Consider the following 19021-nt stretch of genomic DNA (forward strand, 5'->3'; position numbering starts at 1 on the left):
TATACTTATGTTAAAAAATCTTTTTGTTTCAACCTATTTTCCCTCCCAACAAACAGTATGTATATATATTTTTAAAAGCTGGGCCTCCTAGTGACTAGCCAAAGTGATAGATATGACTTTGTTTCATGTAAATTTAGTGTTAAGGATTAACTAAGGTAGCATATGTGAAAATACTCAACTTTGGGCCTGTGACATATTGTTTGAAAAATAATAGAAAGTAAGATTAATGAGGATACAAATGATAATGAATTGATTGCATTTTTCACTCAGCAAACATTTATTATAGCCCTCCAGATCCTTAGCACCATATTAGGTATCATAAAATATATAAAATAAGGAAGAAATATATTTTATTTCCCAAATAAGGAATATAAGTAATAAAACCACTACTTCCTGTACTGCTCTGTATACATTTCAAAGCACTCTTACACCAATGTTCTTAAAGTAAAGCAAATGTTATGTTTTATTCATAAAGCAAGTAACTACAGAAGTAGTTATTGAATTATCTGAGGTTATCTAGTAAATTCATGCTAGAGAGCATACTAGATCACTCTTCAATAAAAGAGATTGAGTTTATGGAACTCTACAATGTATTGAGTGCTTTCTGTAGGCCTGACACTGTGCTACACACTGGGAATCCAACCAAAGAGGAATAAGAAGTGTCCTTTGCCCTGAAAAGTCATGATTTGCTGTTTAAATAGACATAATTGCCATATATCATGTCATAAGTGCTATGAAAGCAAAGCATAGGAAGCATGTAATTCCATATATGGGAATCAGGGAAAGTTTCTGAGGAGGAATGATGGAATCATGGAGGGTAAGTAACAGGAGTTTTTAGGAAGAGACATCTACCTCATCATTATCACCTTCCATGTTCCCAGGCAGTGTACTGAGCTCTTTTATATATCCAACTCATGTAATCCTAAGGGAGCAGAATACTCCAAGATGCAGAGTTTCAGAAGGACCTGGGTTTTTGAGGAAAAAGTAAGTTTATTGGGTGTTTGTGGTGAGGAAGTGACTTGGAGACAGGGTTGGAGAACTAGATTAGTAGCTTCCATAGAGTGTCCAAAGAACATTTTACAGAGTGACTTTAGAAGCAACTAGTAGGGTTCAAGGATGTACAAAATAGTTCAGTAGCATTCACTTTTTAGATTTGAAAGGGGCCTTTACATTAATTCTGAGCCTCTTATTCTGTGGCTAATAAACTAAGTACTAATATGAAATGATTTGCTTCCTGTCACAGAAATAGCTAATGGCAAATCAGAGCCAGAACCCTATTTTGATCTTTCCATTCTCTTGTTTTTTTCAGTATATTGCTAATATGAATGAAGGAGAAGGCATTGTGAGTGAAGTTATTATGCCCATGCTGATTTGTAGTGCCATTGTTTTTGCCTTTTTTTTTGTAAGTAAATCTGCTTTCTCTTCCTTTCTGGATGTTAGAGAAAAGTTTTGGAAAATTGGAAACAAGGAAAGAGATGGAGAATATGGAGCTTGTTTCTTTCCTGGAAGATGTTCTGGGGGCCAGCAACCTCTGATATATTGTGCTCGCCCAGGCTCTAGGATGTGGGAAGTGAACTTTGATGGAGAAGTTATAAGTACACATCAGTTCAAGAAACTCCTCTCGTTGCCACCTCTCCCTGTGATTACTCTAAGGTAATGATTTGTATGGCTTGTTAGGATTATTTGAAGAGCTTATATATAGAGATTGGGTGAAAATCTCTGATATTGTATAAGTGTTAAAGATTTTATTATACCTGGCCAGGCGCGGTGGCACACGCCTATAATCCCAGCACTTTGGGAGGCTGAGGCCGGTGGATCACGAGGTCAGGAGATTGAGACCATCCTGGCTAATGGTGAAACCCTGTCTCTACTAAAAATACAAAAAAAAAATTAGCTGGGCGTGGTGGCGCATGCCTGTAGTCCCAGCTACTCAGGAGGCTGAGTCAGGAGAATGACGTGAACCCAGGCTGTGGAACTTGCAGTGAGCCGAGATCATGCCACTGCACCCAGCCTAGGCGACAGAACGAGACTCCGTCTCAACAAAAAAGATTTTATTATGTCTTTTCAGAGTGAAGTTGAATTTTTATTAAAAGATTCAGAAAAACCAAAGAAGTCTTTGAGAATTACCTTTCCTATGATTAATGTGAGTTGAATAAGGCAGATGTGGTTAGGCTGTTGAATTTGTTTTGGAGGCAAAAATTACCATATATTGGGAAAAGTATAATTTTATGTTATACTTCTAACAGATAAACTCATTAACAGATGTGTTTACTTTCTAGATCAGAACCTCAGTATGATCATACAGTTGGATCCTCCCAATCTTTGTCTTTCCCCAAACTCTTACATCTTAGGTAAGTTTCTACTTTCCTTTGATCTTGGGGGGAAAAAAAGAATACTTAGCTTTTAATCTCTGTTTCTTGTTCAGAAGTAGTTAGTTTTTTAAGGTTATTTTTGCACTAAATTATTTTTAGAAAGTTAGGAAATAATTATGTTACATGAAGTGTTCTGTATTTAAAAGGAATGGAAAGATCCTAGAAATACACTTCTCTTTCCAAGCCAATTGGAGAGTTTATAATTGCCAAGAAACTTATAACAATTAGAGCTAAGATAGCTCTACTAACCTCTTCATAACCTCCCCTAGCTAGTGGGATGCTATAATGAAAGCAAGTCCCAGATCAAAATCTGCCACACAAATGTATGTCTTTTTAGCAAGCAGGCACAAAAAAAGTTGTAGAACTTGTTCTTGTATGCTTGGTGAAATTTCAGCTCTCTCTCCTGTAGGTACTCTGACAAATACTTGCATGAAAGATCTGCTGGAGGCAGTTTCAGCCGTATTCTAAAGTCAGAGTTCAGCCAGCCTTCTAGTTGGATTTGGTGCAAAGTCCAGCACAAAGTGCTGCCCTAAAAGTTGTTAACTGCTGGGCCTGCCAATTCTTACACCTTGTTCTGCAAGAGCAAGAGTGCCAGTGTATGATTTCCAGCCAGTATCTTGAACTCTATTTCATCAATAAAAAATTATTTCTGATATCCCTTAGGCTAGTTAATAAGATCTCTGATGGAAATTCAGCAAACATTGTATGAAGTTGCTATATGGTACACTGGAGTGCGAACACCTGATTCAGTTCTTTCAAAGGCTAACTAACCACTCTTTGTGATTTTTTAAAAGTAATTGAAATTTAACTGATTGCCTCTAAGGGTAAGGATAAAAACCAGCTTATGTATTTGTCATACTTCCTACACTGAAGTATTTAAAAGTGAATTATAAGGCTGAGTGTGGCTCATGCTTGTAATCCCAGCACTTTGGGAGACAGAGGCAGGCAGATCATTTGAGGTCAGGAGTTCGAGACTAGCCTATCAACATGGAGAAACCCCGTCTCTACTAAAAATACAAAATTAGCCCGGCATGGTGGCACGCTTCTGTAATCCCAGCTACTAGGGAGGCTGAGGCAGGAGAATCACTTGAACCTGGAAGGTGGAGGTTGCAGTGAGCCGAGATCGTGCCATTGCACTCCAGCCTGGGCTACGGAGCAAGACTCTGTCTCAAAAAAATAAAATTAAAAAGTGAATTATAGACATTATAACACTTTAGTAACTCCATAATTCTAATTCATCATGAAAGTTACTAGAGAAAGACATTTATTTGCCCATAATTAGATAAAGCATGCTAAAAACTTCCTTCTTTAGCATTCTTCCTTTATGGCACTTGTCATTTTTATATATTATATAATATATAATTCATATATTACATATTATATATTTATATATTAATTTTATAATTTTATAATTACAATATAATTACATTTATATAATTTTATATTTACATATTATAATTTTGTAATTACATATTAATTTATAACTACATATTTTTATAATTACATATTATAATTTGTTTATAATTACATATTAATATATGTTATAATTAATTACAATTAATATAATTACAATTAATATAGTTACATATTAATATAATATTTAATATAATTACATATTAATATAGTATTTATACATGTCTTACCCTAGACAGTAAGCTCCATGAGGGCTTTATTTCTGTTTTGTTCACTATTATTTTTTCAATGCTTGGCCTAATGCCTGGCATGTGATAGATACTTAATAAATATTTGTTGACTATGATGTGATGTGCAGGGTGTTGGGAAGTCCCTTACCCAAGAGTTTTTTTTTTTTTTTTTTTTTTAGAGACAGAGTCTTGCTCTGTCACCCAGATTGGAGTGCAGTGGTGCGATCTCGGCTTACTGCAGCCTCCGCCTTCCAGGTTCTAGCAATTCTCCTGCCTCAACCTCCCAGGTAGCTGGGACTCACAGGTGCACGCCACCACCCCTGGCTAATTTTTTATATTTTAGTAGAGACAGGGTTTCACCTTGTTGCTCAAGCTGGTCTCGAATTCCTGGGCTCAGGCAATCCACCTGCCTTGGCCTCCCAAAGTACCCAAGAGTATGTTTTCTAGTAGTCGGGCCACAATACACTTAGCTCTCCTGGTAGTTATTCTTTTGACTGTAGCTATTTAAAGCTCCTGCTAACAGTCCCTACCTTGGTAGACAAAACCTTTGATGATCTGACTCTGCCTGTTCCTCAGCTAAAGCAACAATTAATGCCACTTTGAAACCTCTGCTGATTCCTCCAAGAGGCTTACATTAGACAGCCTGTTCCTGTGCATGTACTGTTGTCAAACCATATTCATTCCTTTATCATTGCCACTCTTATTGTATTATGAATATGCATCCCAGCATCAGATTGTCAACTCCTTTTCTATGGGCAGTGCTAGACACATAGAAAACTCTCAAATGATAGTGAATTCAACAAAGAGTTGTTTCAAAAACATGAAGAGGAGGGCTTCTTTTCGTTCCTGTTTATTTATTTTTTTCATTTGTACACTGTGCCCTGTGGGACTTTTACTGTTGCAACCCATACATCCCAGAGGGGGCATCCTTATGCACTTTGTTTCCTTTCAGGCACATTGGTATTACTTTCTCGAACTTTAAAACAATCCTCTTAGGTTTGTGTCCCCATTTATTATCAGTGTAGGGATAAGGGGATGAGGAATGTATAAATTACAAGTATCAGCTTTTATCTAAGTTCCCGTCCCCAGCCCCCCATCTAATCTAGGTTGCAATTCCTAAGGAGTTTTCCAAGCTCAATGTCAGGTTCAGTATCAAAATTATGATCCTGTATCTCTTTCTCAGAGATCCTCTGGACCCCTTCCTTTTTTTTTCTCCTCTGACTCTTGAAGGCAGCCTTCTCAATTTGACTTTAGATTAAGATTCTGACCATTTCTTGCATTTTATGACAAAGATTACTATCCTGTAGGGATAGTGATCGGGTCTTTCATATTGACAAAATGTTTAACACTTACATGAGTACTCAACTCCTGTTAAAAATCAGTTAGTTTCATAGACACATGGAACCATTTTTAGTATTCTTGGAAACATAAAGGAAAAAGAAATATGGTCCCTGTTCTTAAGATTATAATTTATTGGAGAGATGTGATTTATTTCTCCAAAAAGTTTAACAACAATAAGAAGTAAGAGTTGTGACAGTGCAGTGCATGATTTAGTGCCATATGAGCAGAGTGTAAGAAATAGGTTGAGTGCAAGAAATAGGGTGAGTGCTGTGGGCTGTAAGGGAGGATTTCAGAGGGAAGTAGAACTTCTGATCCTTGAGAGGTGGCTAGATTAAGAACATTGTAAGTTGGAGAATGTCCTGAGCAGCATTAGGAAGTGGAGATTTTTTTTTATATACCAGTGGTATATAAAAAATAGTAGCAGCCTTGAGAGAGTAAATGAAATATATGAGATAAATTTATATGAGTAAGTATAGAAAAAGATGAGAGAGTACCAGAGAACTGGAGAGAAAGAGAACCAAGAAAATGCAGTGTCCTAGAGCCCCAGGAGGTGAGGTTCAAGAAGCAGAGAACAGTTAGCCGGCTTATCTTCTGCTTGGGGTTAAGAAAATGGGAAGTGATGCAGGGTTATTGGGTTTGGCAGTTTGGGAATCTGTGACTTTTTGAGAATTCAGTTAAGTGGAATAGTTAGGATTCCAGATAATAGTGGGTAGGTTAGTGAAGATAAGTGGAGGAGGAAGTAGATTCTGTGTTACACAGGAAAAAAGTCCAGGTTTTGGAGCCAGACTATCCTTGGTGTAAATTCCGAGTCTTCTACATTTCGTGCTGAATGGCCTTTGGCATATTATTTTATCTCTCTGAGCCTTAGCTTTTTCTCTTTTTAATAAAATAAGAATAGTGTATCTACCTTGATTGGCTTCTACAAAGTTAGGTAATATAGACAGAGCCTTTAATAAAGCTCCTGGCACATTGTTGACCAGGAGTACTCAGCCTTTTGTTGCCCACACACAACTAACAACATCAAAATATTACTGTTCCTAAAAGTGGCTCACTAGAGTAATGATTGGCAGTAAGATGTTAGTCTTTGATTTAATGTGCCCCTATCATGTACAGTATGGAAAGTTCAGCTGCTTTAACAAACGTCAGGTAAAGGTACCTAAGCTTTTCTTTTTCCAAATACCAGCCTGCCTGCCTGCCTGCCTGCCTGCCTGCCTTCCTTCCTTCCTTCCTCTCTCTCTGTCTCTCTCTCTCCCCCCCCCTCCCCTCCCCCCCCCTCCCCCCCCCTCCCCTCCCCTCCCCCCCCCCCCTCCCCTCCCCCTCCCCCCTCCCCTCCCCCTCCCCTCCTCTTCCCTTCACCTCCCCTTCCCTTCCCTTCCCCTTCCCTTCCCTTCCCCTTCCCTTCCCTCCCCTTCCCTCCCCTCCCCCTCCCCCCTCCCCTCCCTTCCCCCCTCCCTCCCCTCCCTCCCTCCCCTCCCTCCCCTCCCCTCCCCTTTCTTGACAGAGTCTTGCCCTATCACCCAGGCTGGAGTGCAGTGGCACAATCTTGGCTCACTGCAAACCTGCACCTCCTGGTTTCAAGTGATTCTCCTGCCTCAGCCTCCCAAGTAGCTGGGATTACAGGCATATGCCACCACGCCTGGCTAATTTTTGTATTTTTAGTAGAGACAGGGTTTTACCATGTTGGCCAGGCTAGTCTCAAACTCCTGACCTCAAGTGATCCACCCACCTTGGCCTCCCAAAGTGCTGGGACTACAGGTGAGAGCCACTGCACCCAGCTGACCCTTTTCTTTTTCTGGAAAATATCTAGTATATATGTCTGAATTTTCCCAAAATTTGGTATCATTTTACGCTATTTATTAGTGGACTGTTGTTCAGACAGAAAGGAGTTGTTAGGACTCAATTAGATGGATCACTCTTGTGTTTTCTTTCTACAGTCTGATTTTACTTTAATAGCTAATGCAAGGATCTGAATTCAGGGAATTATAAACTTTTGTGTCCTAGCACACTCGAATTCTCTTGACTTATTCTCTTGCAGTGAGCATTGTGTGCTGACTTGGACAGAAAGAGGAATTTATATTTTCATTCCTCAGAATGTTCAAGTTCTTCTTTGGAGTGAAGTCAAAGGTAATTATATTTTTCTTTATGTAATTTTTAATCTCATGCTTATGAAAATTAGATTATTGTAGGAGCATTCTCTTGTAATTTAAGAAGTAGAAAAATAGGATTTTTTTTTTTTTTTTTGAGACAAAGTCTTGCTCTGTCACCCAGGCTGGAGTGCACTGGTGCGATCTTGGCTCACAGCAACCTCCGCCTCCTGGGTTCAAGTGATTCTCCTGCCTCAACCTCCTGTATAGCTGGGATTACAGGCATGTACCACCACACCTGGCTAATTTTTCTACTTTTAGTAGAGAAGGAGTTTCGCCATGTGGGCCAGGCTGGTCTCGAACCCCTGACCTCAGGTGATCTGCCGGCCTCGGCCTCCTAAAGTTCTGGGATTACAAGCGTGTATGATTATAGGTGTGAGCTACTGCGTCCAGTCACGTTTCTTTTAAAGATTGACCGTAGATGTTTCCCATTGTAAGGTACTTCCTAAACATGCATTTGTGAATTTGTATTCAGCTATTTATTTTTTCATGAGTAATTTTATTTATTTTTTAATTGACACATAATAATTGTACATATTTACGGGGTACATAGTGATGTTTCGATACATGCAGTGTATAGTGTACGCTGATCAGATCAGGGTGGTTAGCATATCTATCATCTTAGACATTTATTAGCTCTTTGTGTTGGGAACATTCATTATTCTAGCTCTTTGAAAACATACATTGTTACTAACTATAGTCATCCTACAATGCTATGGAACAGTAGAACTTATTCCTTCTATCTAGCTGTGATTTTGTATCCTTTAACAAGTCTTTTCCCTGTCTCCTCCTTCCTCTTACGCTTGCAGAATCTCGTCACCTCTGTTCTGCTTTTTTACTTCTGTGAGATCACATGTTTTCTAGCTTCTGCATATAAATGAGAACATGTAGTCTTTAACTTTCTGTTCCTGGCTTATTTCACTTAACATGGTGTCCTCCAGTTTTCATGAGTAATTTTAAGTGTAATTTTCATTAGTAACTGCTGAAAAGGAACAAACAGGTTATTTGTCCCTCTATTGTGCTGAGTCTTTGTCCCTGCCAGAAGTCTTGCTTTGGCTCCCATTTTGTATCTTTATAGTTTGGCGTTCAAACTGTTCTTGTGGGAGCAACAGCCATCATATATGACTGAGACAGAAAATCAGTCTCTATATTCTTTGGGTTAAAACCAGAAGTGGGGGAAATCTAGCTTTTTTACCATTGCTGCTCAGTAGAGAGTATATGTTGACTTTTTGGTTCTTTTTCTACTTTTGTAAAAACCAAAAAAGGAGAGAGAGAAAGAAATCATTACTTACTGGTCTCATCAACAGTGATTTTCTTGTGGCTTAAATTTCTTAAGTATGTCCCTTGAAAACTAGTCGTTTAAGTCCTTTCAGGATACTCTGCCGAGACAGATATTTTCTTGAAGGCAGATATTTTCTCATTAACTGTATATTGATTTACATACTGTGTTAAAATCCGTTCATTGAGGACCAGGTTGTAACGCTCAGGAACCTTATAGTGTGGCCTCTAATGTAGATTATCCTCTTTTAATGTCCCAATTCCTTTTCACAGAAAGCAGCATTTTAAAACGTAAGACTTCAGGTCAGAGAGAGAGAGTTCTTTCTTCACATCTTTTATTCTTGATCTTTTTAGAATAGTTTCTAAAATATGATTTCTTCATTGAACTACAAGTACAAAAATAGAGATGAAATTCAGTCAAGCCAAACCCTACATAAGAAATGAATTTATTAGAATAATTTCAACCCTTTTAAAATTGTAAGGGATATTTGGTTAATGTTTTGTATGTTCACACCTGTGGTTTTTGTAGATATTCAGGATGTGGCTGTCTGTAAGAATGAATTGTTCTGCTTGCACCTAAATGGAAAGGTCTCACATCTCTCCCTGATATCCGTGGAGCGCTGTGTGGAACGCCTGCTAAGAAGAGGCCTATGGAACCTGGCTGCTCGCACCTGCTGTCTTTTCCAAAATTCTGTCATTGCCAGCAGAGTGAGTCAGAGCTTACCTAGACATCTTTGCCATGGATTGGTGAAACTATCCTAGCTTGCAAAATTGTGTTACAAAGTTGCTTGACTTTATTAGCCCTGTCTGTATGACCTACAGATACAGCAATACATGCCCAGGGAAAGCATGATAGATATATCTAGGGGTGGATAGAGGGTAAGAAATAGGGTACAATTTTCATTTAAAATATCAAATTTACATACAAATTTATTTGTTTCAGAACTTGTTTTTAAGGGGGATAATTGTGTATATGGTAAATTTTAATTAAATTATTATTATTATTATTTTGAGACAGAGTATTGCTCTGTCACCCAGGCTGGAGTGCAGTGGCGCAATCTCAGCTCACTGCAACCTCTGCCTCCTGGGTTCAAGCGATTCGCGTGTCTCAGTCTCCTGAGTAGCTGTGACTACAGGCACTCGCCACCACGCCTAGCTGATTTTTTTTGTATTTTTAGTAGAGACGGGGTTTTACCATGTTGGCCAGGCTGGTCTCGAACTCCTGACCTCAAGTGATCCGCCTACCTTGGCCTCCCAAAGTGTGGAATTACAGGTGTCAGCCACTGCACATGGCCTTAAATTCTTAATTCCTAAGAAAATTCTCATTAAATCTTTCTCTAGCTTGCTAAGCCTTTTTAAAGCACCATTGAAGTTTTATGTTCTGTATTAGACCTCTTTCTTTCTTTCTTTTTTTTTTTTTTTTTTTTTTTTTTGAGATGCAGTCTCGCTCTTGTCCCTCAGGCTGGAGTGGAGTGCAATGGGTCGATCTCGGCTCAGTGCAATGTCCGCCTCCCAGGTTCAAGCGATTCTCCTGCCTCAGCCTCCCGAGTAGCTGGGATTATAGGCGCCTGCCACCACGCCCAGCTAATTTTTGTATTTTTAGTAGAGACGGGGTTTCACCATGTTGGCCAGGCTGGTCTCTAATTCCTGACCTCAGGGGATCCACCCACCTTGGCCTCCCAAAGTGCTGGGATTACAGGCATGAGCCACCACGCCCGACCTAGACCTCTTTCAATATATCGGCCATTTGAATATAGATTTACCTACAAATAGCTATTCCATTGCAATATTCTTTTATTAGGCAAGAAAAACTTTGACTGCAGATAAATTGGAGCATTTGAAATCTCAGCTGGACCATGGCACCTACAATGATCTAATTTCTCAACTGGAAGAATTGATCTTAAAATTTGAACCTTTGGATTCAGCTTGTAGCAGTAGAAGAAGCTCAATTTCATCACATGTAAGTATTCTCACCTTTAAAGGATTTTTCCACCTTTGGTTGTTCTTATTTACCTCTAGGATCTCCAAATTTGTTGTCCTTTCCATTTAGATTTTTTGGTGGGAAGGGGTGAACTTTTGTTCAGCTACCGGCCCAGCTCTGTGAAGCCTCCATTTAGGTGTGTCTTGGAGCCACATTTTGTTTTGTCATTGTTTATTATTTTCTGTTCCCTGATGTACTCATATAGCTCCCAGCATAAGTTACGTTGCTCTAATATGTGATTTCAGGTGCTTCATGCTAATTTGAGTCTGAATGCAGCTCCGGATTATCTCATTTAATCCCCGTTCTCACTACCATGCTTTATGAAGACAAGCTGGTGAAATATGGCAGCTGATGCCACTGGCACACGGAGTGACCCAGCTGCCAGGCGCCTAAGCCTTGCTCATCAGTTTCTTCTAATAAGCCATAATGGTTGTTATTAACTTTCCACTTGAGTGTTGGTATTTCTTTACAGAAGTTATATTAATGTTATAAAGGAAATTTTTACATTTTTTTTTTGGAATTCTTTTAATTTTTAGGAAAGTTTCAGCATCTTGGACTCTGGTATTTATCGTATCATTAGTAGTAGAAGAGGCAGTCAGTCAGATGAAGACTCTTGCTCCCTTCACAGCCAAACCCTCTCGGAAGATGAGAGATTTAAAGAATTCACCTCACAGCAGGAAGAGGACCTGCCAGATCAGTGCTGTGGCTCACACGGAAATGAAGGTGATGAATATGTCTGTTGTTGGTTCCTGATGTGAAGCCATTATTTTCCACAAGCTCTTGTTACCAGGATTATCTTGTGCACAGAAGTTCTCTGAAGTGTTAATAATTTTTAACATGTTGATAGAACTTTCCATCCAGATCCACAGATATGCTGCCTACTAGAAGAGTTGGTTTATGTTTAGTATTTTTTTCCCCTCATGTTTGGACTAACATTAGGGCCTATTTTTGATCATGCATCAAAATGCTGGAAAAGTTATGAAAGAAAAGTCATTAACCAAAAGAGTGGGAAGATTTTATCCTGACTAACCAAATTATTTTTCATCAGGAATGAAAAATTACTGCAGTTTTGGGGGTCATTGCCTTCCTTTTTTGATGTGCGAGTATTCCTATGGCTGAACTATTGAGAAGAGAATAATAGAGACCCTAAACTCCCTTTTTGACTTATGGGGACTCAGGGTTAGTAGGCAAATGAAGGTACCTGCCTCTGTTTTATGTGGACCATTCCGTGCATTTTGTAAACCTGTGTTTCGCTCATTTGTTTCTGGGTCAATTGTGATTTTGGTATTGAATCCTTCATTTCTTTCGGTTTATTCATTTCAGAATTTTTTTGAAGATTAAAACAACTCCCACATGATTAGATTTTGTTTCTTTTTTTCCTGATTCCATTCATTAGACAATGTTTCTCATGCTCCAGTGATGTTTGAGACAGATAAGAATGAAACTTTTCTCCCCTTCGGCATTCCATTACCATTTCGTTCTCCATCTCCTCTTGTGTCTCTTCAGGCTGTCAAAGAAAGGTAAACCAATTAGTCTTGTCATTTAATTCCATTTCTGATCTTACTTCAGTTGTCACATTAGAGAGAGAATGGAAAATGAGAAAAAAGAAGTCTCTTGTTTTCCATATAACTTGTCATATGAAGCTATTAACTTCTCATTTACCTTGGGGAATCTAGTTTCCCTCTGTTTTAGTAGCTGGTATTTGAGTTGTTACAGGTGTAGGTGTCCACACCCTCAAGAGATCAAAAATCAAAAAATCTCTGATGGGAATAGTTTCCATGTATCATTAGTCTTTAGTTGATCCTTTCTAATGGTCAGTTTGGGCTCAGACTTGGAGTCTTTTCAGAATTCTTTCTAGCTACTCCATGGGACCAGGGTTGACATTTGAGTTTGAGAGAGGACTTTGTGCAGCTACTTAACTGTGTATCTGAGTCTTACTGGGTACAAGTTTTGCTTAAGAAGGCTATATTGTGTCTAGTTCATGAAGCAATTCTTTGTTGTTCTGTGACCAGAATGGGGCTGATGATCACATGGTTTTGCCCAAGTTGATAGAAATATTACAGATACAGCTGGAGTTAAAGACCTTTTCTTTAGCCCTGAAACACTGGTTTCTTAGAGCAATTTAGTAAATAATGGGAATCATTATATTGTAAGTTTTATATGGGGCTTATGTGAAATACTATTATTTGAACAGAGAAGTTGCTATAAACAGTCTTTACTAAGTCCAAGTTGCCTCCCTAGGACTAATAGAAACACAGAAAAGTCAAGAATGAAAACCTGAGTTTTCATTCTTGGCAGTAATAAGTTTTTATTCATGTTAATTTTTTGGTATTTGACTTCTAGTGTTTCTAGCTTTGTGCGTAAAACTACTGAGAAGATTGGCACCCTTCACACAAGCCCTGATCTGAAAGCGAGACCAGAGCTCAGGGGTGATGAGCAATCATGTGAAGAGGATGGGAGTTCAGATACCTGCCCAAAGGATGAAGACACCGAGTAAGCTCTTAGACATCAATCTCTATACATTCTAGGGAATCCAGCTGTCAGTTTTAAGAAAGCCATAGACCAACCTTGTGCAGCCTGTGGCCCGTGGGCCTCATGTGTTCCAGGACCGCTTTGAATGCAGCCCAACACAAATTTGTAAAGTTTCTGAAAACATGAGTTTTTTTGTGGTTTTTTTTTAATAGCTCATCAGCTATTGTTAGTGTATTTTATGTGTGGCCCCAGACAATTCTTCCCGTGTGGCGCAGGGAAGCCAAAAATTGGACACCTGTGCCATAGGCTATGTCCTTTTCAAGAAGGCACGTGTATGTCTGCATTCATTGAAGATTGTTTGTGTAGCTTATAAAAATTGTGAAGTTCCACAAAGTGTTGAAAAATCACATCACCCTGAAGCAGATCTATAGAGCCGAGTTTTAATTTAGTACCTCTTCCATCTTTCCCCTGCATAACTCCCCTCCTTCCCCCATAATCTCTTCAAACTTCTGGGATCTCACAGGAGTATTATATTAAGAGTAGGATGACCAAGGATCTAGACCTTGTCCTGGCTCTGCTTATGACTAGTATGTGACTTTGGGAATGTCACTGATGCTCTCTGGCCTGCAAGATCCAAATGTGCTATTATTTGATGAGTTGAGGACTCATCAAGCAATAGCAAAAGGACCACCTTTTATATTCATCTCATTGTCTCATGTAACATAATACTTTATTCTCTAATAAACAGAATATTAGATTGAGATAATGAAAAAGAAAAGAAGGGATTCTTTAGGCAATGAAGACACTGTTGATCAAACAGTTGGCATTGATGTCCTGTCAGGTACTTTCCCATGATATGCTGGTGGCCTGGTCCTTGTGTAGCAGAATTGTAGCAGAGCCCTTGATCGGGCATAGTGTGGAGTATCTTGTCTTTCTGGCTTCTGCCTTACAGTTTAGGGAATCTGGGTATTAAAGGCAAGCAAATTCAGCACTTACCCAGGAATTAAGAGAGGAACCCATGGGACCAGTGTTTGGACACCAGTGGTATTGGGGTTTAGAAACCCATGGACAGCCAGATGAAATAAAAGATTTGTAATCCTCAGAATAACTTAGTGAATCCATGTGTTTATAGAAAAAAAGTACAGATTTTTTGACATGACATTTAATACAGCCTTCTATCTGACCGTAGCTACCTTCCAGCCACATTTTCTAAGTGCTGTAAATTTCACTCCTGTCAGAGAACTAAGTGTGTACTCTGATACCTCACTACCTTTCTTCATGCTACGTCTTCTATCCAGAGTATTCTCCCACCGTTTTTTGTAACACAAATAATACCTCCTTAGGAATCTGTCGCTTTCCCTACTCAGAAAAATTATGTCTTCTTCTCTGCTTTCATATCACAATGCTCTTTAAAGAGCTGGTCTTTGGTATTCAACTTACTCTTCTTTTAAATTATACTTAGTTGTTTGCATGCCTTTCTTTCTAATGAGAGCTTACTGGAGCTTATCACCTTGAGGCCAAGGACCACCTTTTCTATTCATCTATTCGTCTGATGTAATAGGAGTATTAATACTTGCCATTTAGTAAGTATAAGAAATATTTGTCTAAGGGCTGGGCGCGGTAGCTCATGCCTGTAATCCCAACACTTTGGGAGGCTGAGGCGGGTGGATCACGAGGTCAGGAGATCGAGACCATCCTGGCTAACGTGGTGAAACCCCATCTCTACTAAAAACACAAAAAGTTAACTGAGCACAGTGGCGGGTGCCTGTGGTCCCAGCTACTCTGGAGGCTGAGGTAGGAGAATGATGTGAACCCGGGAGGCAGAGCTTGCAGTGAGCAGAGATCACGCCACTGCACTCCAGCCTGGGTGACAGAGCATGACTCCGTCTCAAAAAAAAAAAGAAAAAAAAAAGAAATATTTGTCTAAGAAAGCTCTGAGACTGAGGCAGGGAGAATTGCTTGAACCCAGGAGGCGGAAGTTGCAATGAGCCGAGATCATGTCACTGCACTCCAGCCTGGGCGACAGTGAGATCCTGTCTCAAAAAAAAAACAACTCTGATCCCCTCTAACTCTTGTGAATGTTATTGTTATTTTTCACGTTTTCTTAGGGAGGAAAAAGAGGTAACTAGTCCACCACCAGAAGAAGACAGGCTCCAGGAGCTTAAAGTAGCAACAGCGGAAGCAATGTGAGTATAATGAGAAACCTTTATAGTGACTTCTCAAGGCAGTTTAGTAAATGAAGTGAATCATTATATCGTAACTTTTTTATGGGCCTTATGTGAAACATATAGTTGATTAGAGAAGTTGTTATAAATGGTCTTTCCTTTTATTAAGTCCAAGTTGCCTTCCTAGGATTAATAGGAAAAACCCAGGCACTGAAGTTTTCATTCTTGGCAGCAATAAGATTTTTTTCATGTTAATTTTTTGGTATTTGACTTTCAATATTCCTAGCTTTGTGTGTAAAACTTCTGAGATTAGCAGCCTTCACACAAGCCCAGAATGGGAATGACTTTCTGAGTCCATCAGTAGTAGTCTGTGATAGTTTGGGGCAGAGGTAGCCTCATCTGGAATTGAAATTGAAGAATTAGGCTGGGCGCGGTGCCTCATGACTGTAATCCCAGCATTTTGGAAGGCTGAGGTGGGCAGATTGCTTGAGCTCAAAAGTTTGAGACCATCCAGGGCAACATGACGAAACCCCAAATACCAAAAGTAGCTTGGTGTAGTGGCATGTGCCTGTATTCCCAGCTACTCAGGAGGCTGAGGTGGGAAGATCACTTGAGCCTGCAGTGAGCTATATTTGTGCCACTGCACTCTGGCCTGGGTGACAAAACAAGACCCTATCTCCAAAAAACAAAAAAAAAGGGGGGGATTAGTAAACACTGCCAAGTTTATGTTTTCTGTTTTGTCATCTGTTGAGACAGTTTTTATTGAAAGAGTTGAAAAGTAACATTTATTCCAGATGAGTATGTTACATTGGTTAGGTTAATTTAGCTTGAATTAATTTGTTTTAAGAAAGACACATGAAACAAATTTCATACTTATCTGTCTTGTATAGGACCAAGCTACAGGACCCTCTGGTTTTATTTGAATCCGAGTCTCTGAGAATGGTTTTACAGGAGTGGCTTTCATATTTAGAAAAAACATTTGCCATGAAAGACTTTTCAGGCATTTCAGATACTGACAACTCGTCCATGAAATCGAACCAGGATGTACTATTAGTTAATGAATCAAAAAAGGGAATATTAGATGAAGATAATGAAGAAGAAAAAAGGGTCTCTTTAGGCAATGAAGAAACTATTGATAAAACAGCATGTGAATGTGTAAGGAGTCCAAGGGAGTCTCTGGATGACCTGTTTCAAATATGTTCTCCATGCACCATTGCAAGTGGTCTTCAGAACGACCTGGCTGAATTGACAACATTGTGTTTGGAGTTGAATATATTGAATTCTAAGACCAAAAGCACCAGTGGACATGCGGACCACACTTTGCAACAGTACTCTCCTGAAATTCTGGCTTGCCAATTCCTGAAGAAGTACTTTTTTCTCCTGGACTTGAAAAGAGCAAAAGAGAGTATCAAGCTTAGTTACAGGAATAGCCCTTCTGTTTGGGATACTTTTATTGAAGGATTGAAAGGTAATACTCAGATTGCCTTATCAAAGATAGAAATTTGTATAAAAAAGCAGTAGCAGTTTTGAATTTTGGGGTTTAAAAAAAAGATTTAAGTAGAAAATCACATCTGTGCTGGTCAGCCCTTCATTCTGTTTTCCATTCATTTTAACTTTTTTTTTCCTCTTTCTTTGAGACGGAGTCTTGCTCAGTCGCCCAGGCTGGAGTGCAGTGGCGCGATCTCGGCTTACTGCAAGCTCCGCCTCCTGGGTTCACGCCATTCTCCTGCTGCAGCCTCCCGAGTAGCTGGCACTACAGGCACCTGCCACCATGCCCAGCTAATTTTTTTTGTAGTTTTAGTAGAGATGGGGTTTCACCACGTTAGCCAGGATGGTCTCGATCTCCTGACCTCGTGATCCACCTGCCTTGGCCTCCCAAAGTGTTGGGATTACAGGCGTGAGCCACCATGCCTGGCCTCATTTTAACTTTTAATAGTTCTTTCAGACATTGGTTACATTTACAACTGGATTATAAGAAATTAGTTTTTTAATTTTTATTTATTTTACTTTTTTTGAGACAGTTTCAATCTGTTGCCCAGGCTAGAGTGCAGTGGCACCATCTTGGCTCACTGCAACCTCTGCCTCCTGGGTTTAAGAGATTCTCTTGCCTTAGCTTCCCAAGTAGCTGGGACCACAGGCGTGCACCACCACGCCCGGCTAATTTTTGTATTTTAGTAGAGATGGGGTTTTGCCATGTTGACCAGGCTGGTCTCAAACACCTGACCTCAAGTGATCCACCTGCCCTGGCCTCCCGAAGTGTTGAGATCACAGGCATGAACCACTGTGCCTGGCCCTATTGTTTATTTTTAGAGACAGGGTCTCACTCTGTGGCCAGGCTGGAATGCAGTGGTGTGATCATGGCTCACTGCAGCCTTGACCCCTTCAGTTCAAACAATCCTCCTGCCTCAGTTTTATGAGTCGTGGGATTATAGGCGTGTGCCACTGTACCCGCTGATTTCTTCATTTTTTTATAGAGATGGGTCTTACTGTGTTGCCCAGGTTGGTCTTGAAATCCTGACTTCAAAGCAGTCTTCCCACCTTGGCCTCCCAAAATGCTGGGATTATAGGTGTGAGCCACCATGCCTGGCCCTAGAAATTAGTTTTATTTCTCTCATAATGACATTCAGAAAATGGTAGAGCAGTGCTGGGGAAGTTGAGGTTAAAGTAAAATGTTTGTAAATGCAGATATATTAAAAGAAAAAAATCTCTCATGTAACTTACTAATACAGAAATACTATATGGGGTACTTATTGTGTGGCAGATATTATGGTAAACACTTTTCAGCATTGTCTCATTCATCCTTACAATAATCTTTGGAGTAGATGGTGTTATTTCATTTTATAGGTAAGCAATCTGAGGCAGAGAGAGCTCTTAGGTGGCTAAACTGCTGTAATAAATATCTCATAATGTAGTAACTCAGACTTATATAGAAGTATGTTTCTTGCTTATGTAACAGTCCAGGACAGGTATTCCAGGTCAGTGGGTAGCTGTCTTCCAGGTGGTAATTCAGCATTCCAGCATTCCAAGTTCCATCCATTATTTTCAGCTCCAGCTTCCCTTAAGGGTTGCGGTTGTGTTTGGGTTGCTGTGTCTGGGGAAAGCATGTAGAACGTGGTGTCTTACAGGCCTGGCCTGGTAGTGGCTTACATCTCTTCTGTATACATTTCCATTGGTGAAAATTCCGTCATATGGCCCCAACTAATTGTAAAGTAAACTGGGAAATGCAATCTGTCCAGGAGGAAAAGAATGAATATAGGTGAAGAACTTGCTTACATGTCTGCCTCAGAAACTTTGGTGCACAGCCAGCAGTATCTACCTTGGCTGAAGGTCACACTATGTGTCATCCTGACATATAATAGAAACCAGCTCTCATACTCTAAAAACTATATGCATTGCCCTTTCTGCAGCCATAGTTCCATGTTTTTGAAGAAGTGAATTTTCTTAATTCCAAATTCTGCTTGAATAACAGATGCCATATTTCTAATAATTAATTTAGACTTTAAGCAAACTTTTCATTCATTACCAAAAGTGAATAGAGAAACGTTTTTATGTCAACTTACTTAAAGATATTTTAGCTTTCTAGAAATATGGATCTATAGTTACAGATCTGCTTTAATTCAAATAC

The 19021-nt window shown here is 39.5% G+C and overlaps 1 protein-coding gene across 6 annotated transcripts in view; it reads left to right on the forward strand.

Annotated features, from left to right (window-relative positions):
- The window catches only part of HPS5 (HPS5 biogenesis of lysosomal organelles complex 2 subunit 2), a 45433-nt gene that overhangs the window by 15199 nt on the left and 11213 nt on the right, over positions 1-19021 (forward strand). For all 6 annotated transcript variants that reach the window (XM_050755366.1, XM_050755367.1, XM_050755370.1 and 3 more), the window contains 10 exons: positions 1441-1653; positions 2280-2351; positions 7392-7480; positions 9308-9486; positions 10580-10738; positions 11296-11482; positions 12156-12279; positions 13103-13252; positions 15340-15417; positions 16287-16864. In XM_050755366.1, coding sequence (XP_050611323.1) covers positions 1441-1653; positions 2280-2351; positions 7392-7480; positions 9308-9486; positions 10580-10738; positions 11296-11482; positions 12156-12279; positions 13103-13252; positions 15340-15417; positions 16287-16864 — 1829 coding nt within the window. The remainder of the gene's footprint in view (positions 1-1440; positions 1654-2279; positions 2352-7391; positions 7481-9307; positions 9487-10579; positions 10739-11295; positions 11483-12155; positions 12280-13102; positions 13253-15339; positions 15418-16286; positions 16865-19021) is intronic.

This window comes from Macaca thibetana, chromosome 14 (assembly GCF_024542745.1).
Source record: "Macaca thibetana thibetana isolate TM-01 chromosome 14, ASM2454274v1, whole genome shotgun sequence".
Lineage (NCBI taxonomy): Eukaryota > Metazoa > Chordata > Mammalia > Primates > Cercopithecidae > Macaca > Macaca thibetana.